The sequence below is a fragment of the Dysidea avara genome, chromosome 7, assembly GCF_963678975.1.
Source record: "Dysidea avara chromosome 7, odDysAvar1.4, whole genome shotgun sequence".
NCBI classification, from domain to species: Eukaryota; Metazoa; Porifera; class Demospongiae; order Dictyoceratida; family Dysideidae; genus Dysidea; species Dysidea avara.
Window position 1 is genome coordinate 3,110,394 of NC_089278.1, and position 21,035 is coordinate 3,131,428.

The 21,035-nt window shown below is 38.1% G+C and overlaps 1 protein-coding gene and 1 long non-coding RNA gene across 3 annotated transcripts; one reads left to right on the forward strand and one right to left on the reverse strand.

Moving 5' to 3' along the window:
* Window positions 1–85: 85 nt before the first annotated feature.
* On the reverse strand, window positions 86–13,780 carry LOC136261688 (OTU domain-containing protein 5-A-like). The gene is made up of 9 exons (XM_066055735.1): window positions 13,330–13,780; window positions 13,184–13,277; window positions 6,796–6,860; window positions 2,314–2,470; window positions 1,996–2,144; window positions 1,343–1,405; window positions 1,158–1,295; window positions 310–1,096; window positions 86–258 (listed from the first exon to the last, which is right to left on the reverse strand). The coding sequence occupies exons 1-9, from the start codon at window positions 13,681–13,683 to the stop codon at window positions 158–160; spliced, it is 1,908 nt and encodes a 635-aa protein (XP_065911807.1). The 5' UTR covers window positions 13,684–13,780; the 3' UTR covers window positions 86–157.
* LOC136261711 (uncharacterized) lies at window positions 13,736–19,220 on the forward strand. Of its 2 annotated transcripts, none has more exons than XR_010703990.1 (3): window positions 13,736–13,887; window positions 14,111–14,227; window positions 18,844–19,220. It is a non-coding gene; the product is annotated as an uncharacterized lncRNA (long non-coding RNA). The 2 variants fall into 2 exon arrangements; XR_010703989.1 differs by having other exon boundaries at window positions 18,926–19,220.
* The last annotated feature ends 1,815 nt before the right edge of the window (window positions 19,221–21,035 follow it).

A 21,035-nucleotide genomic window follows, 5' to 3' on the forward strand; every position in this document is an offset into this window, starting at 1 on the left:
TGGAGTGTTATTAAACAAGTAATCAGTCAGGAGTGTAGGCGTACAGCCAGGTATGGGAGGTACTCGACAGTGCGCATACCACTAATCAAATTAAATACAAAATTATGTGCTGCATCAAACCAAACTTTCTTTTTGGCATTTAAAAATTGTACAAGGGTTAGTCCTTATTATGTCCTTGTTTCAAGCTCTCAATGTATTCTTGTTGAGAAGCTGCAAGTACTGCAGCTAATAGTCTGTCATCCTCCCATTCTGATAGACCTATACAATTAACACCATTATGACCACATGTCAACTATTCACACCACCTACCAAATGTTGCTGGTGGAAGATCTTGAAAGGAGCCATACTCAAATGGGTACATGGAAAAAGCATTATCCTCTTGATATGCTAACTTATGCGGAGCACCACTAGGGCTACTCGGCTGTGAATTTATTGGTGAGTTGTGTGTCGAAGGAGGATTTGAATGCTGTGGTGATGATTTAGGGGATAAAACTAAAGCAGCAGCTAACAGCTGCTTTGCTGTTGGTGAGTCCAATGGGTCACGAGTTGAAGTCTTATCCCTTGGAGAGCTTGATCCAGAATGATGACTGGCATTTGGTGATTGTCCATAAGGGGAATGACGTTGGCTGGGTAAGCTGCCACGTGTATACATTACAGGTGAAGTCTTTCCATTTGATCTCCCTTGTGCTGATGGGTCCCCCTTCCCACTGCATTTTTCTGTTACAGAGTTTTTATGATTCCACGAAGGTGAGCTAGGATGCATATCTGTAAGGGAGTGACTCACTTCTATACAGTCAGGCCTTTTAGATGAGGTCACTTGTTTACTGGGCTGTTGTCCCAATTCAATTTCTGTACTTTTTGATTTCATTTTGCTGGTCATGGAATCAAAAACATTCCCCTGGAAAGAGACCTTGCTATTGCCAGTGGAGAGTTTGGCAACAATTGGTTTCTTAGATGGATCAACAGGTGGTATAGTGTTAGGGATTATCACTTGTGCTGAACTAGTCTTCTCTTTGTGAGACGTAGAGTGTGCTTTGTGTGGGGCTGTGAGCATACTAGAGGTAATAGTGTTACTACGCTTGCCATCTGATGAACACTACACAGACAGGAGAGGCAACTGTAAATTGTCACACCTCGTAAAGGCAAGTGGTAATTACCTCTCCCTTCTCCTTCAGCTGGTGTTGATCTTCCTGTTGCTTGAGCCAAAGCAAGTATGACTCCCTCGCCACTGCCTCTTCGATACTGCTAAGGGTAGCATCCCAGTCAGTTGATTTTAGCTTGTCCTCAAGCATGGCCTGGCAGAAACTGTGAGTAACAAGATTTTAAAAATACAATACCTAACCTTCTCTATCTCAGAACTCTCAGATTCTTTCATGGCACTCTCCATATGCAGCTTATCAGCGTGCTACAGAATTACAAAAATAAATTATGTGTTTATATAGCTACAGTGGAAGTAGAACCTGTATAAGGACACCTGTATAATCTGGACACTTGCCAGTGGCCTCAAATAATCCCTTAGCATGTAGAAAACCAGGACACTTATAGTCAGCCTTATACGTGGGTTTCACTGTAGTACAAGCAGTTGCTGGTGTGCATGTGTGCATAGATGTGTGTAACTCTTCTCAGTTCAATGGGATGATAACTCAACAGTGGGAAACGTTCTCAGGCAAGAAACATATGGTCTTGATCATGCTATCAATCTTAGCACCAGTCAAGCTTACAAACCAAGACACCACACGTAACATTTGTGTATAGATTTGAAAACAAACACTATTGTTTGTACTTTGTTTGTACTACACACACAACTGTATACATACACTTACATTCAAACTGGCAAAATCATACACAAGTGTGTGTCTGTGCACACACATGCACGCATGCGCGCGCGCGCGCACACACACACACGCGCACGCGCACACACACACACGCGCACGCGCACACACACACACACACACACACACACACACACACACACACACACACACACACACTTACTCCAGGCTTGTGTCCTGCTAATCCAAGTCCTACTCCAATAGTTGCAGAGTAAGGATCAATGACAGCATTATAATGATTGTTCTGATGATAGCTCAACCTGATTGGGGCATTGTCAGTTTTGTAGATTCCATGAAATATATTAATTGGCTCTGTGGGAAAAGAGAGAGAAAAACTGTAATTTCTATTAAAAAAATGAAACAGTGTTTATTTACTACTTCCAAATGCACACAGGAAGAACATAATTTCTTTAAGCATTCATTTGCTTAATACCACATGTCAAATGTACTAATTATTTTAAGTCTGAGTACTCACATGTACCTGTGCTGTACTGGTATACTTCAATTGTTCTATTATATAATTCTGCCATAGCCTGCATCTCCAGATGGTTACCATGGCAACTGTCACTACGTTTCCTATTAACATAGGCATCAAAATCTTCGGTGATAAACTGAGTGAAGAACTCAGCATTTTTTATCTGCAATAAAACACAATAATTACTATCATATCAACCTTCTTATTCAGTTCTCAAACATTATACCAAAAACGTTTAAAATTGACCAAATATTATGACATACAATAAGACACTACACCACAACTTGCTGTTGCCAGGTGGAGACACAGAGGATTTGGAGTGTACACAGTACCCTACTAAGTCCATAACAAATTGGGTATCCTTAATGGAGTGGCTGCTGTCAGCTATTGAAAATAATTTAGTAGGTAGTCAACTAGTCATGTATCTTTTTTAAGCCCAACTAAATTCATATACAATATTTAGGTGTCTGGCAGTCAGTATGAACCAATAAACAGGATGCAGTGGGACAAGTAGAACATGCAACATGTTTCCTCAACATACCAGTTCATTATGGGTGCAAAAAATATAGGGGACCAACTATACACATTAAACGAGCATATTACATCAGCCACACCCATCATTATGACATTACACACCCACTACGCGCTCAATACCTGCATAGCCTCAAATCACACAGCAGATTTGTGTGTGTTGCACGATGAATAGCCTCACCTTGACAGCAGAGGAGGTTGGAAGTACAAGTATACAAAATCTGTTTTTGTAATGTTTTGTAAGCACAACGTGGATGTATACAATGAAGCCTATGCACCAAACTGTGGTTTATTAACTTCAACTAAAACATGAAATCTTGTACAATACAGAGTGCATTGCCTTGTTGAAGCACCCATGAAATACAATCTGAATATTAACCACAACAAAAACCCACCCCACCATTTCTTACTTTAGCTATTGAGGCTCACATATAAAACTATTAAAGTATGGGTGGTAGGAGGCACCTAAACTGTGTGAGTACCTTCTCTGCTTTGAAAGGTTGTCACTGATAATGTCTAGCGCTCACATAGAAGAGGAACAGACCCTGTTAGTCCGAGGGTACTATGATAAGAGAGTTTTTCTTCATGCAAAGTGGGACAGCAATGACACCATGACTATTAACTGGCCATTCACACACAAACAACCAAATCAATCAAGACTCAAGTGAGTCATACAGCCATATAAAGTAGAAAAGTGTATATAATAGGTAGAAACATAAAGAAAAATACTTTTTGTCATTACTCAACTTACACTGTAATCATATACTGTGAGCCATAAAAGCAAATGACATGTGTAATTATCACTTTGTACTTACAAAGTAGGGCAATACCCTAGCTATGCTTTAAGCTGTGTAGACAGAAACATCAGAAATTAGGTTAGTTCAGTTATATTTTTAAAAATGGAATTGTCAGTTTAGTTTTACAAAAAAACCCAACAATTCAGACAAATCTTATATATATAATATGAAAATTTTGAAGCCATAATGATATGTAGTTTAATACATTCCAATTCACACTATGAAAATGCTACAGAAATGTACTTTGAAATAGTTTCTGTCACCATTGCAGCATGAACAAAATATGAATTTCATACTCTCAACATTGCAGAGTTTCACTGCAAGTATGTACATCACACAACCACCTTTCAGCTGCCCAACACCTTGTGTCACTTTTATCATAGATATTAGAGTACAGGGATTAGAAACTAGCGCGCGCCCTGAAACACTCCGCCGTTGGTGAATTCATGAGGCCAAAATGGTGTTTCTGCTCTGGACTACTTTCTACGGGCATGGAGTATTTCATGACAATCTCTTTATGTTTTACAAGTACTAGGCAAACTCCTATTGTAAGTCTTGTTGTGAGTTTTTGCCGCCATCAATCATTTTAATCTCAGTTGACACGATTTTTTTGTGTACCTGTTGTGTTCATGGTAAGATCACTTTCGACTGGCAAACAATGCCACAGTAACCCTAAAGTAACATAGTTTTGCATGGTGTACTTCATTTTATTATTCCGCTTGATTAATGCCCTTTGGTAGTCTCATCTCGGTTCTTTAAAATACTACTCCATGATTTATCAACTTCAACACAAGCGCTGTTATGCGAGAAACATCTTTCAGTGGTACTGTGCAAAACTTCAAAGTATTGCGAAGACTTCAGCACTATTTCCCCAGTGGAACTAGACTTCTGTTCTTCGTAACAGGTAGACAAAAACGGAGGTACCCATTGATGATCAAAATCGTAAATGGCGATGAAAACCACCCAAGACGATTGAACAACAGAAGCCAGAAGCATTAAAAGTCTTGTATATCAACTACAATACCACAAGGTGGTTGAAATCAACTGTAAGACGACTAAACCACAAACTGCCATCCTGTCCGCATGGATTTAATCAATACCGAGGAGTGCTTCAACCACAATCAATGGTAGATATGCACGGCGCACGCTTGGTTGCCTATCCCTTCTCTCTAATATCTATGCTTTTATAACCAAGAAACAAATGCTACATTATGTATACTTCATGTGAATGTGACAAAGGACTTCATAACAATGATACTAATCTCAGGTGCCATGTTTTATTGTGTAATCACATGTAGTAGTACGTCATTAGGCTATGACACGTGACCAACCTCCTCTCAATTTACCATCTCAATTCTTTCAGGCTGCAGTCAGGACTTTCATTGCAGACAGGAAACCAACACTACACTGGACACTATGTCTTATGAGTTGTATTGCACCAAACAAATGTGCAGTATTACTGGCTAAAGAAAAGAAAATCCAAGAAAAGACACAGATAAATAGTGACATCTTCATAATTTTAACTATAATCTAAGGCCATGCAGCAGGGTATTTGGTAAGGCAATATGGCACTCCATTGGCTAAGTGTGAATACAAAATTACCCACACAACTCATGGCTTCTGCTCCAATTTTCTCAGCACTAGTTCAGCTTTGTGACTAATACACATCAAACATAAGCTGATTGGCCTAGTGGATTACTACTGGTGGAGCAGTGTATGTCTGGGTTGGACCAGTTTGGCTCAGAGTCAAAATACTTATCAAAAACCCTGGCCAGTCACAGGCACTCATAAAATACTCTGGTAACAAACAGGTGTTTGTGGCTATCTATAAACAAGCTTTAGCTACTATTTAGATGTACAGCCACATTATCCAGGTATCAGAGAAGGGTGGACATGTTTTAAGCAGTGCTCAAAACAATTGCATAATTGCATATTTCTACCTGGTATTTCATGTGAGCCTCAAAACTAGTGAACAGTCAGGCTGACGTATAATCATATCAAGTTTTGTCTAGTGCATTTTTTTCTGTTGGAAAAATGTGCAGGTCATGTCACTCGTGTGTTTCATTTGTAGTTGCCTCAGTTCTCCATACACCATACAAAGTGGTAATATTAATGGTACCATCACGTAGTAGATAAAGTACTTCAAATTTGAGGACTTTTTCAGCACTTAAATTGCTAGATCAAATACTAATCCAGGTGAGCATCAATTAGATACATGACATCAAATAGATGATGCACTCTAATTAGAGATGATCAGTGATTTGATTCCATTGTACTATAATTCCAATCTGGCTAATGGTTGTCAATGAATGACACGAGGGATATTTAGTCTAGATCTACAGTAACGTTTGCAAAGGTATATCTTTTGAACCATTAATATTCTTGAGGACAGAAAGCTATCTAAGGCCCTACATCCTACACCTAATGACATGTTTGTGACCAATATCAAATACCCTACAACCAAGGGCAACTTCACACTCACTGCACTGGTCATCACTAGGGAGTAACAACTTGACTGGAAACGTAATTGTGGGTTTATACTTTTACTTAGGATGTGTGACTGTTTTACTGGTGGTTAAACTGTGTGGATGTTTGTACTGTTTTATAGTTGAGAATTAACAGATACTTTAGTAACACAAAAGCAGAGCACTTTGCTGTAAAAGGTGAAGTATGACAAATGCACCCATGAGATTAAGAATAAGAAAAAACAATAAGCACCCCAAAAGATATCACACTTCTATGTGATTATTTTAATACTTTGGTTTCAATAAGCACAAAAAGCTCCTTTAAAACAAACTCCCAAGTAACAATAACAAGGTGTGCTTGGTGAGGAGATTTCAGTATTGTACCTGAGCATGTCTAAAATCCTAAACATCAAATTCTAATAATAGAACATTCAAATGATATGATAGCCCATCAATTGGTGAGTAACAAGCTATTAGGCGACTAATCATAAACACACGAGGTACAATCAAGATATGGTACTATCGTTAAACAGGCAATTGATTGACAATATAACAAAAAATGGGCGCTCACACTACTTTATTATCATACACAGCACGTCAATTGAAAACACTGTACACTCTATTAGAAGTGTTGACACAAAACAGGCTAACTGTAGAATGGATGAAGCACAAACATCAGAACACAATTTACTAACCATATAATCAAGACACTGGTTACGTACTACTGAATGCCAGTCTTGGTCCCCATACACCTGATCAGCTACACATAACACATACACATAGTGAACTAGCATCATAAGAATGCACACGTATGCACGCATACGCAAAGCAAACCCTCCATTCCAAGCCTAGGACTTTGTAATCACAAGGCCAATGCCTCAAGTAATTGACTGCTCCTATCTCTGTAAGCGACTACATAAGCATGAACACATTGAATCTTTGTCCATAGGATTCAATGTGCTCCTGACGCAAGATCATTAACAAATGGTTTGCAGATGCAGTGAAGTAGCATCTGGGATCAATGGGTGTGGGATTTTTTTTTGATACATGTTTCTGACTCCCTGTATTTACAGGTCTAAGCCTTCTCACAGGTCCCTAGTGGGATAGTACTTAATAAAAAAAACTTTGATATAGATTTTGCGCATTAAATTTTCACAACATTTGTGACTATGCCTGGGAAAACCAGCCTTATCACCTATTTAAAAGTATCAAGAAATGCAGGTTTTAAGTGTTTAGTGTCTTGTAGCTTGCCAGTGATTGAAGTTACGAGTACCAAACACCAATTCCTTACTTTCCACAGCACTCACTGTACAAGTAGCCAAAAGTTGCCACATTTTAACTTGAGTATCAGGCAAGTTCCAATAGGAGTGGTATAGTCCAGTCATTTTAGCCAAAAAAATGGGTCAACCTTTAACTAATTGCAACAAAAACAGTTTCAACTGTTTCTGGTACAGAAAAGTGTGCTCTACAACATATTAAAAGTCTCGGTGAGTCTCGTGAGGGGAAAGTGCTTTTTTGTGACCTTTTATGGCCAGTTTTAGTTATTTTCAGTTCTATTTCATCTGTGCATTATCAAAACCACTCAAATTGGGTATAAAATGATTGGTCTTACCATAAGGAACAATGTGATACTTGTTTGGTGTCCATAGCTTAATCTGTTCAAAAGTTATAACCATTTTACCTGTCACTTTAGTCCTGCCCACGCATATAATTGAATTTTGTTTAAAGCAATTTCTTTCTGGATTAATGATACTTTAACCATGGCAGGAGACACATTTTCACAACAGAGGGTCATGATGAAACCTTAGATGTATTTGTTTCCATGGAAACACATAAGTACATACTTTTGTACAGTTATTGTAATTATTGTAAGATATGAATAATACTTCAGATGATATGCATTACAGAAGATGTACACAACTGAGTTGGTGCAAGTTTAAAGTAGAATTGTTTTCAAGTACTTCTGAATTAGTACATCCTGACCTTCCCATAAGCAACAGAGCATTTCACATTGTGCTTCTTGCATGTGCAGTTGTACACTTCATACTGCCAGCTAAAGTCAGCCTCACTTGGTGCTTGTGGCAAATCAGAAAGTAATGGAGTATATTATTTTTCAAGCCCATTGTAGGGGGTTCATTTTGCTACAGCTACCTCTTCACTCAAATGTTTGAAAATAAACTTAGCATTTTGTAAGGATGGGTAAAAGATGCGTTTGTGGCAAATTTTTGTTGATATGTTTGTGGCACAGAATTTTAGTGACTCACCAGGTGTCAAATTGTACAAAATATCTAATGTTTGTTCTGCAACGGAAATTTCTTCAGGGGTAGCTGACTCTTTAACATTACAGGTTTGGCTTGTTCTCAAATGACTTGATGGATATATGCACTTTACGATACCATACAGGTGTGAGGTAGTATCACAGCCAAGGAATGCATGCAGAGAAAGGACCCAATTACTCATTTATAGCCTTGATGTTCAGCTTTTTTGCACATTTATTGGAAGAAAAAGTAGACAGACTCCAGACTGAGACTCCAGACTGGCATGATAGCATAACCAGATGTGACTGTCAGGCTGAGTGTACTATCTAATAGACTTACCAGTGTTATTGATTTATAATTACTAGAGATTTAGATTGGCCGTCACTCGAATCTAGACAAAGAATTGATCAACTGCAAACATTTTATGAAGGGATCAACAACTTATCAGGATTATCTGTTCCACCAAATTTCTTGTCAAATCAGTAATCCACCAGACACCACCACACTCACCAATTTTTCCAACCCAGTACGGTCCAGTTATTTTATTTTCGAGAACAATCAAAGATTGGAACAGGTTACCAGTAGCTGTCTCATAGAATCAGAAAACATACGTAGATACATTTACCAATTGCTTATTGTCTATCTAATTGTTTGCTGTATGTTTTGTGTAAATGTGATGTCTTTAGTGTTCATCACTCCCTGGGTGCATCGGCAATTGCTGAATTTGCTGTCTGCCCAGTAAAAATAAATTAATAAGTAAGCAAAACGTTTTCTGTTGCTTGTGGCAAATACAGAGAGTCGGGATGTATTAATTCAGAAGTAATCAAAAGCAATGATGATGATGATAATGATGAAGATATGAGTAACTATATTTGTATTGCACTCATTCTACTTTAGAGTCAGTTGTGTACATCTTCTGTAATGCATATCATCTGAAGTGTTGTTGATATCTTACAATAATTATCACAATAACTGTACAAAAGTAGACACTTATGTGTTTCCATGGTAACAAATACATATAAGGTTTCATCATGACCCTCTGTTGTGAAAACTTGTCTCCTGCCATGGTTAAAGTATCATTAATCCAGAAAGAAATTGCTTTAACAAAATTCAATTATATGCGTGGGCGAAACTAAAGTGACAGGTAAAATGGTTATAACTTTGCAACAGATTAAGCTATGGACACCAAACAAGTATCAAATTGTTGCTTATGGTAAGACCAATCATTTTGTACCCAATTTGAGTGGTTTGGATAATGCACAGATGAAATAGAACTGAAAATAACTAAAAATGGCCATAAAAGGTCACAAAAAAGCACTTTCCCCTCACGAGACTCACCGAGACTTTTGATATGTTGTAAAGCACATTTTTCTGTACCAGAAACAGTTGAAACTGTTTTTGTTGCAATTAGTTAAAGGTTAAACAGTAAAATGACTGGACTAGTAAGCAGGGATGGAGGGGAGGGCAAGAGATGGTTTACAAAATTAAAGAGGAATGCAACAGCCACATACAGCCATTTCCAGGTTGGCCAGAGCTCCATTAAGGTTCCAGACCACTCATATTACTCGCCACTAGGCTTGGGAAAAGCAGCCAACAAAAACACTCTACCAAGCCTAGCTGATTTTGACAGTGAGATTTGATAGTGTATTCATATAGCTTTGTGTTTGTGGTGAAAATCAAACCTGCTGTCATGGGCAGTAAAACCAGTTTTCCCCAGATCCAGTCACATTTGTGGCTCAAATTGCATCTTTCCTTCAAAAAATCCCCCCATAATGTAATAGACACTTATGCAGACAGATCATATTGAACGAACAACATTTTCTAACTCTGTGTGGGGGGAAAGACACTGCAGGAAAAATGCAATGCCACACAACAACACACCGGTTCACACACATTAACAACTGCAGGATACCAGACATATAGCCCCACACACAGTTTGAAAATGTTGTTCATTCATGTAACAAGCATACATACACAGATGACACACTGTGATGTCTAATGAACCAGGGGAAAAGGCTTTTGCTGTTAAGCACACAAGTTATTGCTGTGCAGTAGTATCAGCATGCATACACCACGTCATGTCAGTTTAAAAAGTATATTGGAGTAGCAAAATTAGTGGTCATTGAAATGTATCATACAGTACGATAGTACTGTATAGTAGGGACAGCGAAGGTGTGGGCGTGGCCCACGATATAATATAACTGAAAATTCTGCCTCAATTTTCCTCACAACATCATGACAGCATTGGTTGGGTAAAATTAAGCCCAAAAGTTACTTCAGATTGACCTGAAACATTTCTGTCAAGTTGCTACAGAATTTTTTTTAAATAAATCATTCAATGGGATTTTCTACTGCCTGCCTGCCTGACGCCTTCAGTCAAGCGTAGCGGAAAACTGGCTACAGCTACAGCCCTGATTCTTTTACAGAAACGTTTCTAGTTTGCTTAAGAAAAAACCTTTGGTATATTGATAAACATACAATGAGTGCGCTATTGTGTTACCTTTTATCCTTCTTTACCATGGCCATCAGTCAAGGTTCTCCGCTGATAGTGTTAATAGACTACAGTAGGGCTTCCATCTACGGGTGTACATTGCATCAAACTATTCGAATACACGTGGCATTGCAGCAAACTATTTGAACACATATGGCTCAGTGGTTTTGAAGTTGGCAATTGATACTGTATAGTCCGAGTATATGGGATATAACTATTTTATATCCCAGTGCGCGGGAGTGCGGTGGCAAAAAAAGGTTGGCGAAAACCCACTATTGCAAAATTGGCAAAAAAAACTTTGGCGAATGGCACTTCACCTGAAAATTTTTTTATAATCTATGATAGCTAGAGCATAGTTACCACATAGTGTATGTAGTGTATACACGCAAGTGCGAGTGATTAAACAACTAATAAATTAAGTGGGGTTGCAGCCGTTTTAATCACGAGTCTTTATCCCTCACAACAAGGGATGACAGCTCGCGATGGAAATGGCTGCCACACCCCTTAATTGGCAAGTCTTAATCGCTTGCACATAGCGATGTTGCATTTGAGTGGTGGCTATCGTACAACTGGCAAAGTTGCTTGTGTTTCTAAATGCCAAGCTAAATGCATTTCTTTGCTGTGATCAACACTATGTGAATCCAACTTACTACAGTTTAGCAATTTATATAGTGATGTGTTATGCTAGTTGATTGCTTGCATAATTATAGTGTTGTGATTAACTCTATAATAATATTGTGACTGGTTTCTTGGGTATTTAGTAGTCATGAGTTAGCAAAAAAAGTTCACAAACAAGTACAAGAAAAAATTAGGAATTTTAAAATAGAGTAGGGACAGTGTATAGTACTGCAATAAAAAGCACTGAAACAAGTTGGATCGGAGTAGTAGCTACGTAATGTCCAAATAAAACAATAAGAAGTGAATATCCCTACTGTGCATTTTGAGTGTAGCACAGTAGGGATATTCACTTCTTATTGTTTTATTTGGACATTACGTAGCTACTACTCCGATCCAGCTTGTTTCAATGCATTTTATTGCAGTATTGTACACTGTCCCTGCTCTAATTTAAAATTCCTAATTTTTTCTTATACTTGTGATTATTTAAGCAATCCATTACATAAAATCAGTAAATTTTGACATGTAAGTAATTAATGTAAAGCAGTCATTCGTAATACCATCCTAAATCAGTGTAACCTAGCAACAATGTCAACTGAGCAAACTGCACTATTACAATGTATTTTATGTCAGCTCTATATACATAAAATTATGAAAGTGTATTTTATCGGATTATGTTAACACTTAAAACGTACAATACAGTGGTGCTCCTTTAATAGAAAGAAAACCAAAATTTAAACATTTTGTATGTGCGTGACACATAAGTGAACCTCTCTATAGAGGACATTTTGGAACCAAGAAGATTTTTTGGTCAGATTTGCTGCAATAGTTAACAGTGGTTTCAGTGTACAACGATTAGTAGGAAATCTTTGAAGCACAAAATTAACATTAAAATCCAAGACATTACCATGTAACAAGCTTGTTGAAATGTCTGGGGCCTCTGAAATACAATAACTGTTATTGACCCTAACTCAAATTGACAGGCTGCCAGATGAAGATGGCCACATCATCCACACAAAGGGCTGCACCACACAGCAGCTTAGGCACCATATACTAAGAAATTATTTAATGTTTAATTAACCCTACAACTACCAAAGTTGCAAAGTGCTTCCTTTGATTGCATCATCTGACAGCCTCTACACAAATACTTATAGCTATTTACTCAAAAACTGAAATATAGTAAAATCTTAATTAGCAGCCACAATGGTCATCCAAGCACAGATAGGATTTTAGCTAAAGTATTATAACGGGGTGGTCCTATTTTAATACTGCTAAATATCCCAAAAACCCATTGAATATTATGACAACTTATGTACATGTACCGAGGGGTCCGACACTTCGGAAAGAGCGTACGAGATTTCCAGATTTCTACTGTGATTTCTGATTTCTAGACTGATTTCTGCTGTTCTCCGCCCACGCAAGCTATAGTTTACGGAAAATCTTCTCCAATTTACCGAGAAACACGGAGGTTAGAGGCTTGATTTCTGATTTCTACTGTAGGGAGCATACGAGATTTCACGAAGTGTCAGACCCCTCGACATGTACTCCAGGGTGATGTTTTGGTCTACAAGAAGTTAGGAAATGCTTCATCTCAAAATGCAACTATTCAAACTTGTCAGGCAAGTTTACAATATTACCAGTTAGTCCACAGGCAAGTTGGGATCTATTACCAGTTTATTGTTCAATTATACACTATAAGTGTGATCTAACGATACTTACCAACTGCTCTAAACAAACAGGCTCCATCCTTCTTCATCTTTCTAACAATAAACCCACAATCTTTTTTCAGCACTTGCTCAAAACGTTGCTCGTTCTATGAAAGATGACGGATTGATTGCTGCTTTTCTATTATTTTTCTCACTCACTTCAATATTATGAGAATGACCACTGTTGTTTTCATATTCTTCAGAGCTGTTGTATCCACTTTGTCGAGTCGTGGATGACGATCCCTCACCGCTCAGTTTTGGGCCGGGGGACGCGCAATGTTGTCTTTTACTACGTTGTTGAATCTCTGGAGAAGGGCAAGAGGCGCCACTCTCGTAAGAGTATTCGTCAGGTCTTCGTCTGTGGTGAGAACTAAGCCTTTCTTCTGAACGAGCAGGAGGATGAGCATTGGCACTGCGACATTTGGCACAACAGCACTCGCTGTCAGAATCCGAGTCCGACTTGTGAACGATGTGGTCTTTATTCTGAACCTTTTTCTTTGGCAAGATAGTCATTGTTAGTACATTCTTGTTGGTTAGTTGGTGGCAATATCAAAACGTTAACGACCACCTACACAACGCGTTCTAATTAATGCTTCATATAAGGATGGCACGTGCGCACTTTCAACTCTTGTTCACCTGAACAGAACTTAACGTGTACCTGAACAGAACTTAACGTGTATGTAAAATAATGGATCTTAACACACGTCTCACACTCAGGTTAGCTGTGTGAGAATGCTGTAATATACTATTTCATTTGGTCATTCAATGTACCCCATTCACTAGGACCATAATCAGTCAATCCAGAATCTTAATCAATATTGATTTTTTTGTCATTTGTGTGTGTGTGTGTGTTCTTTGTTTTTGTACTTTGTCTTTATGTACTATGGCATGGAAGAACAGCTATACCAAATGTCATGAGTTTAACTGTTGTTTGTGACAGATCCTCCTGTAAAATACTGTGGTCACCAGTACACGTAATGTAGAAAAACGGGACCAAGAGCAGTGCCCTAAGGTATTCTGCTGATAACATCAACAGTTGATGATAAAACCATTGCAGGTAACATATTGTGTACAACCACCCAGAAAAAACGAAATCAATTTTAATGTCTCGTATATATAGCAGTCTAAGTTAATTGTATAGCATGTTTGTGGTAATGCGCGAACAAACGCGGAAATTCATAGACCACAGCAAAGCGTCTCAGTGGACTAACAGAACAAGCTCTGTCAGACTGCCCAGTTACTTTTGTTGATACAACTAACGTTATTCACGCTTTAAAACTATTAGCTTGTCACACCAGCTGCCATCACGTGATTACTGTTATACGGACTACGCTCTGATTAGCCACACCGTCTCATTTCTCGCTAAATAATTTCAAAATTATGCACCATAGGCCATCAAAAATTGGTATAGGCATTGGGTAAGCGATACTCTACACTTCGAATTTTCGCGGTTCGGGTTTGATGGAGTTGTTAGCCAATGTTTTAGCCCACAGGTGTGCATTTTCACTACTTTCCATGTTGTTATCAGTGATCAGGAAAGCGTAGAATTGTTCTACAAGGTGAGAAATGGTTGGAACCGAAGTGGCTTAGTGCTAGGTTGTTCATTGGCCAAGTTATTTTAAAAATCGGGTTAAAACTTGAGAGTTTTATAGGCGAAAAATGAAGGCATGTTATTTCACGAAACTTTGGAATGCTAAACTAAAGTATCACAGCAGCTTTTAAGGCATAGATTAAGTTGTACATTAGCGAAGTTTTGGGCCACCCTAAAATAGCTCATTAAGCATGTGGGTGGAAACAAATTGTTTTGTGCGGCTGGACTTAATCGGTTCAGCACCACCTTAACAAATGTATGGCATCAGTTGGGATTTTTTAAATTAAAGCTTGAAACACAAAATCCAAGTTGACACTTTGAAAGGATATTAAGTGAATTAAGGTGCTTCTTGGTGTTTACGATATGTTCCAAAATTTTGCAACACTGAAGTGACTGGGTAATAGTTTGTAGGATTGCTACGTTTACCCTTCTTGAACAAGGGAGTCAATGATGCATTATAATATAATAATAATTATTAGAAATTATTAATTTAAAAATGAAGTTAGGATCCAAGCGATAAAAGGCAGTGAAACAAGATATGAATGATGGTACAGTGGACCCTCGCAAATCTGACCCTCTAATCCAGATCCTCAGATAATCCGAACGGGTCATGTAACAAAAAAAATTCTAATTAACGTCTAGCAATAAACACATGTTTAGCAAGGTTAAGAAATTGAGGATATGGCTGATGAAAAGCGAAAACATTTGACCTTGTCAATTGAGCAAAAGTTGACTATATTGAAAAAGTTTACTGGAGGAGCAAGTTTAAGCAACTTTGCTAAAGAATATGGTATTGGCAAGTCAACTGTACTCAGACATAAGATAAGCTAAAGTGAAGAAGTGACTAGACTTATGGACAAGTGTTTAACTTGGTATGAATGTCAAGATGAGTGCACTGCCTCATCACAAATGGTGTTGAAGAATGTTAGAGACCTAGCTGCACAAAAGCGTTTCAGTAATGCTAAGCAACTTACTCTTGACACTTACTTTCATTCCGAAAACTTACTTATATGCATACACTATACTGTAAAACTTGATGTATGTGAAGACCTCTTGTATACTTATTTAGTCAATAAAAATAAAACACAGCGTTAATTGATGATTTGCAAATCCGAACATTTCAGTAATCTGAACAGCCTTTGGAGGTCGGATTTGTGAGGGTCCACTGTATTACAGCATCGCTCTGTGAGAAAATCCCTACATTGGTATGTTATAACAATTATTTTCGATGCCAACGTGGAGATTTTCCCACCGAGCTATGCTGTAATACCATCATTCATCTATTGCTTCACTAATTGGATCCCTACTTCATTTTTAAATTAATAACTTTTATAGCATATACAGCTATACACGTTCTATTAGAGCGACTGCTGTATTAGAATATCTTGAGTCAGCCTTTCACCTACTGGGGGTCATGTCACTATTTCATATCTGTGCTAGCAGTATAAATACACCAAGACTAATAATAAGGGGGTTTGTGGTCATCGTGATCACATAAATAGATTGTTAAGAGGAACGCTAGATTGCTATTAATCTGTTAATGGGCTTGGCCTCGATCCAATTGTGAAATTAACAGAGCATAAGTACTTTAAATAATTTTGTGGTGTCTAAATATTGCTGTTCAAGTTGATACGGTAAATTAACACCTCAATGTGGTTTCATTGCATAAGAAGAGCCTGATTGAAGATAAAAGGAAAGACAAGGTGCAGAGGGCACACGCTTGTTGGAGCCCCAAAAGGCACAGCCACTGGTGAGTGCCTTTTGGGGTTCCATTGCTTCATTTGGCTTCCAGCCTTGCGACTGTGGTCAGGCTGGCAGGCAGATGATGAAAATTTGAGTTTCAGTGATTTTTTAAAAAAAATCTATATCCGGCCACCTGTAAGTGTTTTCTTATTTTTAATGCTGTATTTGCTGTTAGATGGACTAACATTATTCCGTCAATGTGATTTTTGTTGCTCTCTAGGATGATTTTTAAAAGGCAGAATTTTAGGCGGCACACATCACTTTTGGGGGAATCCCTACTTTAACAGTACTACTGTACTGTTTGATAAACGTTAGGCAAGGTGATAACTCATATGCCACTCTTGTAGGTAGAATATACTATCAGATCCTGTGGCTTTAAAAGTTTCAATAGGGTCGAAGCCTCCTCAACAGTTGTTTGAGTTCAGGGTGTGGACTAGGGCTGAGATTTAGTTGCTGTGTTGTATGAAGTTACCATACACATATTTTGTTAAGGTTTAATATTGCATACCTTGTTAGCTGTTTGGCAGTTTACCAAAGTGCAGTGACGAAATAATATTGCCAAAATCATGAAACAGATTTTTCTGTAACTAATTAATAAATATCACAGGCTAAGTAATGAGAAAAGGAGAACTATCCCTCAGTGTAGGTGTGCAGGAGCTGGTCCCAGATTTATTTTTGATATACTCTAAAAGAGCAGTCATAAGTTTCATTGTCTGATGCCATAGGTAGTAACCTCTTATGCAGATATGATCCATTCTGTGTGGCTAATTGCAGTATCAAATAGCTAAAGGAGATAGTAGCTGTGGCCAAAAAAGTGACCTGGAACTTAATTGTTAGAATGTCATTAGTTTCAGGGATGTAACCAGACTAATCTTGATGGAAACACGTTCTCATTCACATACTCAAATAAAGACTGGGTTCTAACTGTAAACCAGGGCACTCAACATACTGTAGACTTACTGGGTCAATAGTATAGCAGCCTAAAAGCAATTACTATTCTGAACATACTCAGTGGTAACAGTACTACCTCCAGTACCACACTTGAGTCACTTTAACATTTTTAAAAAACTTGACCTTTGCACTTTTCCATGTCAGGCTTCTTTATTTTTTGGTTTCTCAACACTTTTCCTTGCATCTTCCAAAATATACCAGTTTACCAAGCCATCTATTGGCACCATCCTTTGTATCTATCCATATCACTTGCTGGCCAGTACAATCTTTTCCAACTGCTCTAAACAAACAGGCTTCATCTTTCTAACGATAAACCCACAGTCTTTTTTCAGCACTTGCTCAAAACGTTGTTCATTCTATGAAAGATGATGGATTGATTGCTAAGCTATTTCTATTATTTTTCTCACTCACTTCAGTATTATGGAAATGACCACTGTTGTTTTCATATTCTGTTGTATCCACTCTGTTGAGTTGTGGATGTTTCCAGGTCCCACCTCCACTGGAACGATCCCTCACCACTCAGTTTTCAAGGGATAGCGACAGCCAATCGTCCTGAACCATTTGTGACTGGGATCAAGATTTTTTATTGGCATAGATACACCTTGATCACTTGATTTCTCATCTTAAAAAGTGCCTTGATTGCTTGACAATGCCTCATTTTGCTTATAACTAACCGCCCTTTTAGGATGTCTTGATCATTTGATTCACTGTAAAATAACCTCTTGATTGCTTGATTTTATTTTGATCCCAGTTGCAAATGGTTCTACAGGACTATTGGCAGTGACTACCCCTTGGTTTTGGGCTGGGGGGTGTGCCGTGCTGTCTATTACTATGTTATTGAATTTCTGGAGAAGGGCAAGAGGCACCACTCTTGTAAGAGTAGTTTGTCAGGTCTTTGTTTGTGGTGATAACTAAGCCTTTCTTCTGAATGAGCAGGAGAACACCATTGGCACTGTGACATTTGGCACAACAGTATTCACTGTCAGAATCCAAGTCCAACTTGTGAACGATGTGGTCTTCATTCTGAACCTTTTCTTTGGCAAGATAGTACATACTTGTTGGTTAGTTGGTGGCGATAATGACAACTTACACAATGTGTTCTAATTAATGCTTCATATAAAGACAGCATGTGCAACTGAACAGACCTTAGTGTAAACTTGACATATGTCTCACACTCAGGTTAGCTGTGTCAGAGTGGTGTATCATTTTGTAACACACTATTTCAGTCAGTCATTAAAATAATGTTCCCCATTCGATTACACAAGAACTTAGGAATCTTCTGAATGTATATAGCTGGTAACATATAACAATTCTGCTCTATTTGTATTGCATACATCACATATAGAAGGTGTTGTGTGAAGTTATTACCGTACTATGTCTTGTTAAAGTTTAATTTTGCTTGAAATAAATGTTGGACAGTTTACCTTGATGTACAATGCCAAAGTCACGAAACAGATTTTTCTCTCACAGACTAATCAATAAGAAAAGGAGAACTACCTCAAACTATCCCTCAGTGTTGGTGTGCAGGAACTGGTCACAGATTGATTTTGAATTACCTTTATTCTAAGATACAAACACATACTGCTTTGATACAAATTTAGAAGTTATATTTCCTCTCTACACTGTACTACAAAATAATTTTCATACTAAATACTTATTTAAGAAGTCATTGGGTTTACAATTTGTACAATACACCATATGTCTGTTCTGTGTAAATTAAGCACCAATCTTCTTGTAAAATACATGATAATGTACCACTGTATAACAGCAAAATTAATATTGGTGAAAGGCGATTTGCTATAAAATTGCAGTGGGTGAAAATTTAATTTGGCGAAATGCTCTCACTGAAAAATTGGCAATGCACGCGAGTGGTGTAAGCTGACAGAAGGATTGAGCATGCTTGCTGTAGTGTACAATCCTTTTTGTGCTGAAATATTATGGATTTAGTCACTGCATGCATCAGTCTGGCTGGGTTGCTTTCATGGTTGAACCAGGTCCGGATCTGATCTGCTTTAAAGAATATTTGGGTCCTGCTGCAGTCAAGTTTCTTTCGTGGGCCATGCCCACTTATCAAATCATTTGCTGTGTGTAGGCATACATAGATCCTCACACTTTTGTCAATGGCCTTGCACGAATTCATGTCTGTTGCTGTCTGGCCACGTCCACTAATTAAGTATGAGTTTTAATCTAGTCTGTAGGCTATACCCATTTGCATGTGTGGAACCATGCTAATTTACTAGTAAATGTGTTTAAGTAGTATCCACGAAACCACACTTGGTTTGTCGAAAGCACCTGCTATCAAAAGCTAGGACACAAGGTATGAAAATGATGTTGACGATAGTTTGGTGACAAATTGCCAATTCGCCAAATTTGGTTAACCACCAAATTGTGTTATTATACAGTATATTGAAGTGATGACTGTTCTACTAGAAAAAAGGTAAAGGTTACCGTAGAATCCCTAAAATTTCAGCATCTCTAAATATTCGGCACTCCCCACGTATTGAATGCAATATGCTCTAAATTTTGGCAAACAAGACAAAGTTTCTAATTATACGTAAGTGCGCTATTTTTTGGCACCTGGACGAAGGACCTCTCGAGTACTGATGATTCCCCGTGACCTCACATAATATGCTACCTTGATGATGGATGAAGTACCAAGTGTGAAATTGTTCAGGGAACATGTCCAATGATGTCATCATGTGACAGCACGGCTATCACAAAACGATCATTTCCAAGTTCCTGTTCACAGAATAAGATCTCTCCAATAACTGGAACCTAATATAATATCCTTGCAGAAACACGATACCCTCTGATGACGCTGTCCACTGTTGTGTTATGGAACACTCCAGCATCTGGTAGCGAGATTTAATTAATTATCATGTGTAAATCAAGGTAGCTTAATAATTGATTGTGGTTTCTATTAGTTGTTGAAATCCTTAATATTATGTCTGAGTGATTGTCTTCATAAGTGATGTAGTTATGACATTGATTGTCCTCCTGGGTGATGTAGGCACTCATGGTATACAGTGCCTTTCCTTGTGCATTTCTGATTCGTGGTATCGTCATTTTGCTTCAAGGCATTCCTGTTGTTCCCTGTAGAAAGAAATCCAGAATATGTAAGCAATAGTTAAATGTAAATTGGTCAAAATATAGCCATGAAGCGTGCAGGATGTATCAGGGATAGATCCCTAAAAATTCGACAATAGCACGAGGTTGTACAATTTTTTTTCTAATTGTTTGGCCAGACACAAATGGAATTAATTTATTTTTGCCAAATTTTTAGGGAATCGACGGTAGTACACTAACTACACACATGGGGCAACATCACTACTTGGGCAATATGTCCACTCTACTCCCTACTGCACTTCCTATCCTATTCCTGAGGGAGCCAAGTCACTTGATCTGATAACCTCTCCTCTTCCTCCATGAGTCCCTCAGTTACGATGGAGGGTGACATATTTATCCATGTTAAAGTTGAAAACAAATGCACATTGGCTCAAGGCATAGAATATAGTCATTGGGGCCATTTATACGCCAGAGTACTAAATACTAAGCTAAAATCGTAGACGCCAGAGTCATA

Bases quoted from the DNA above. Each gene is read 5' to 3' on its own strand.
- LOC136261688 (XM_066055735.1), bottom strand. From the start codon at position 13,683: ATGACTATCTTGCCAAAGAAAAAGGTTCAGAATAAAGACCACATCGTT. The intron at 13,278-13,329 runs GTGAGTGAGAAA...CATCTTTCATAG, and splicing joins GTCATTCTCATAATATTGAA to AACGAGCAACGTTTTGAGCA. The intron at 1,296-1,342 runs GTTAGGTATTGT...AGTTTCTGCCAG, and splicing joins AGAGTTCTGAGATAGAGAAG to GCCATGCTTGAGGACAAGCT.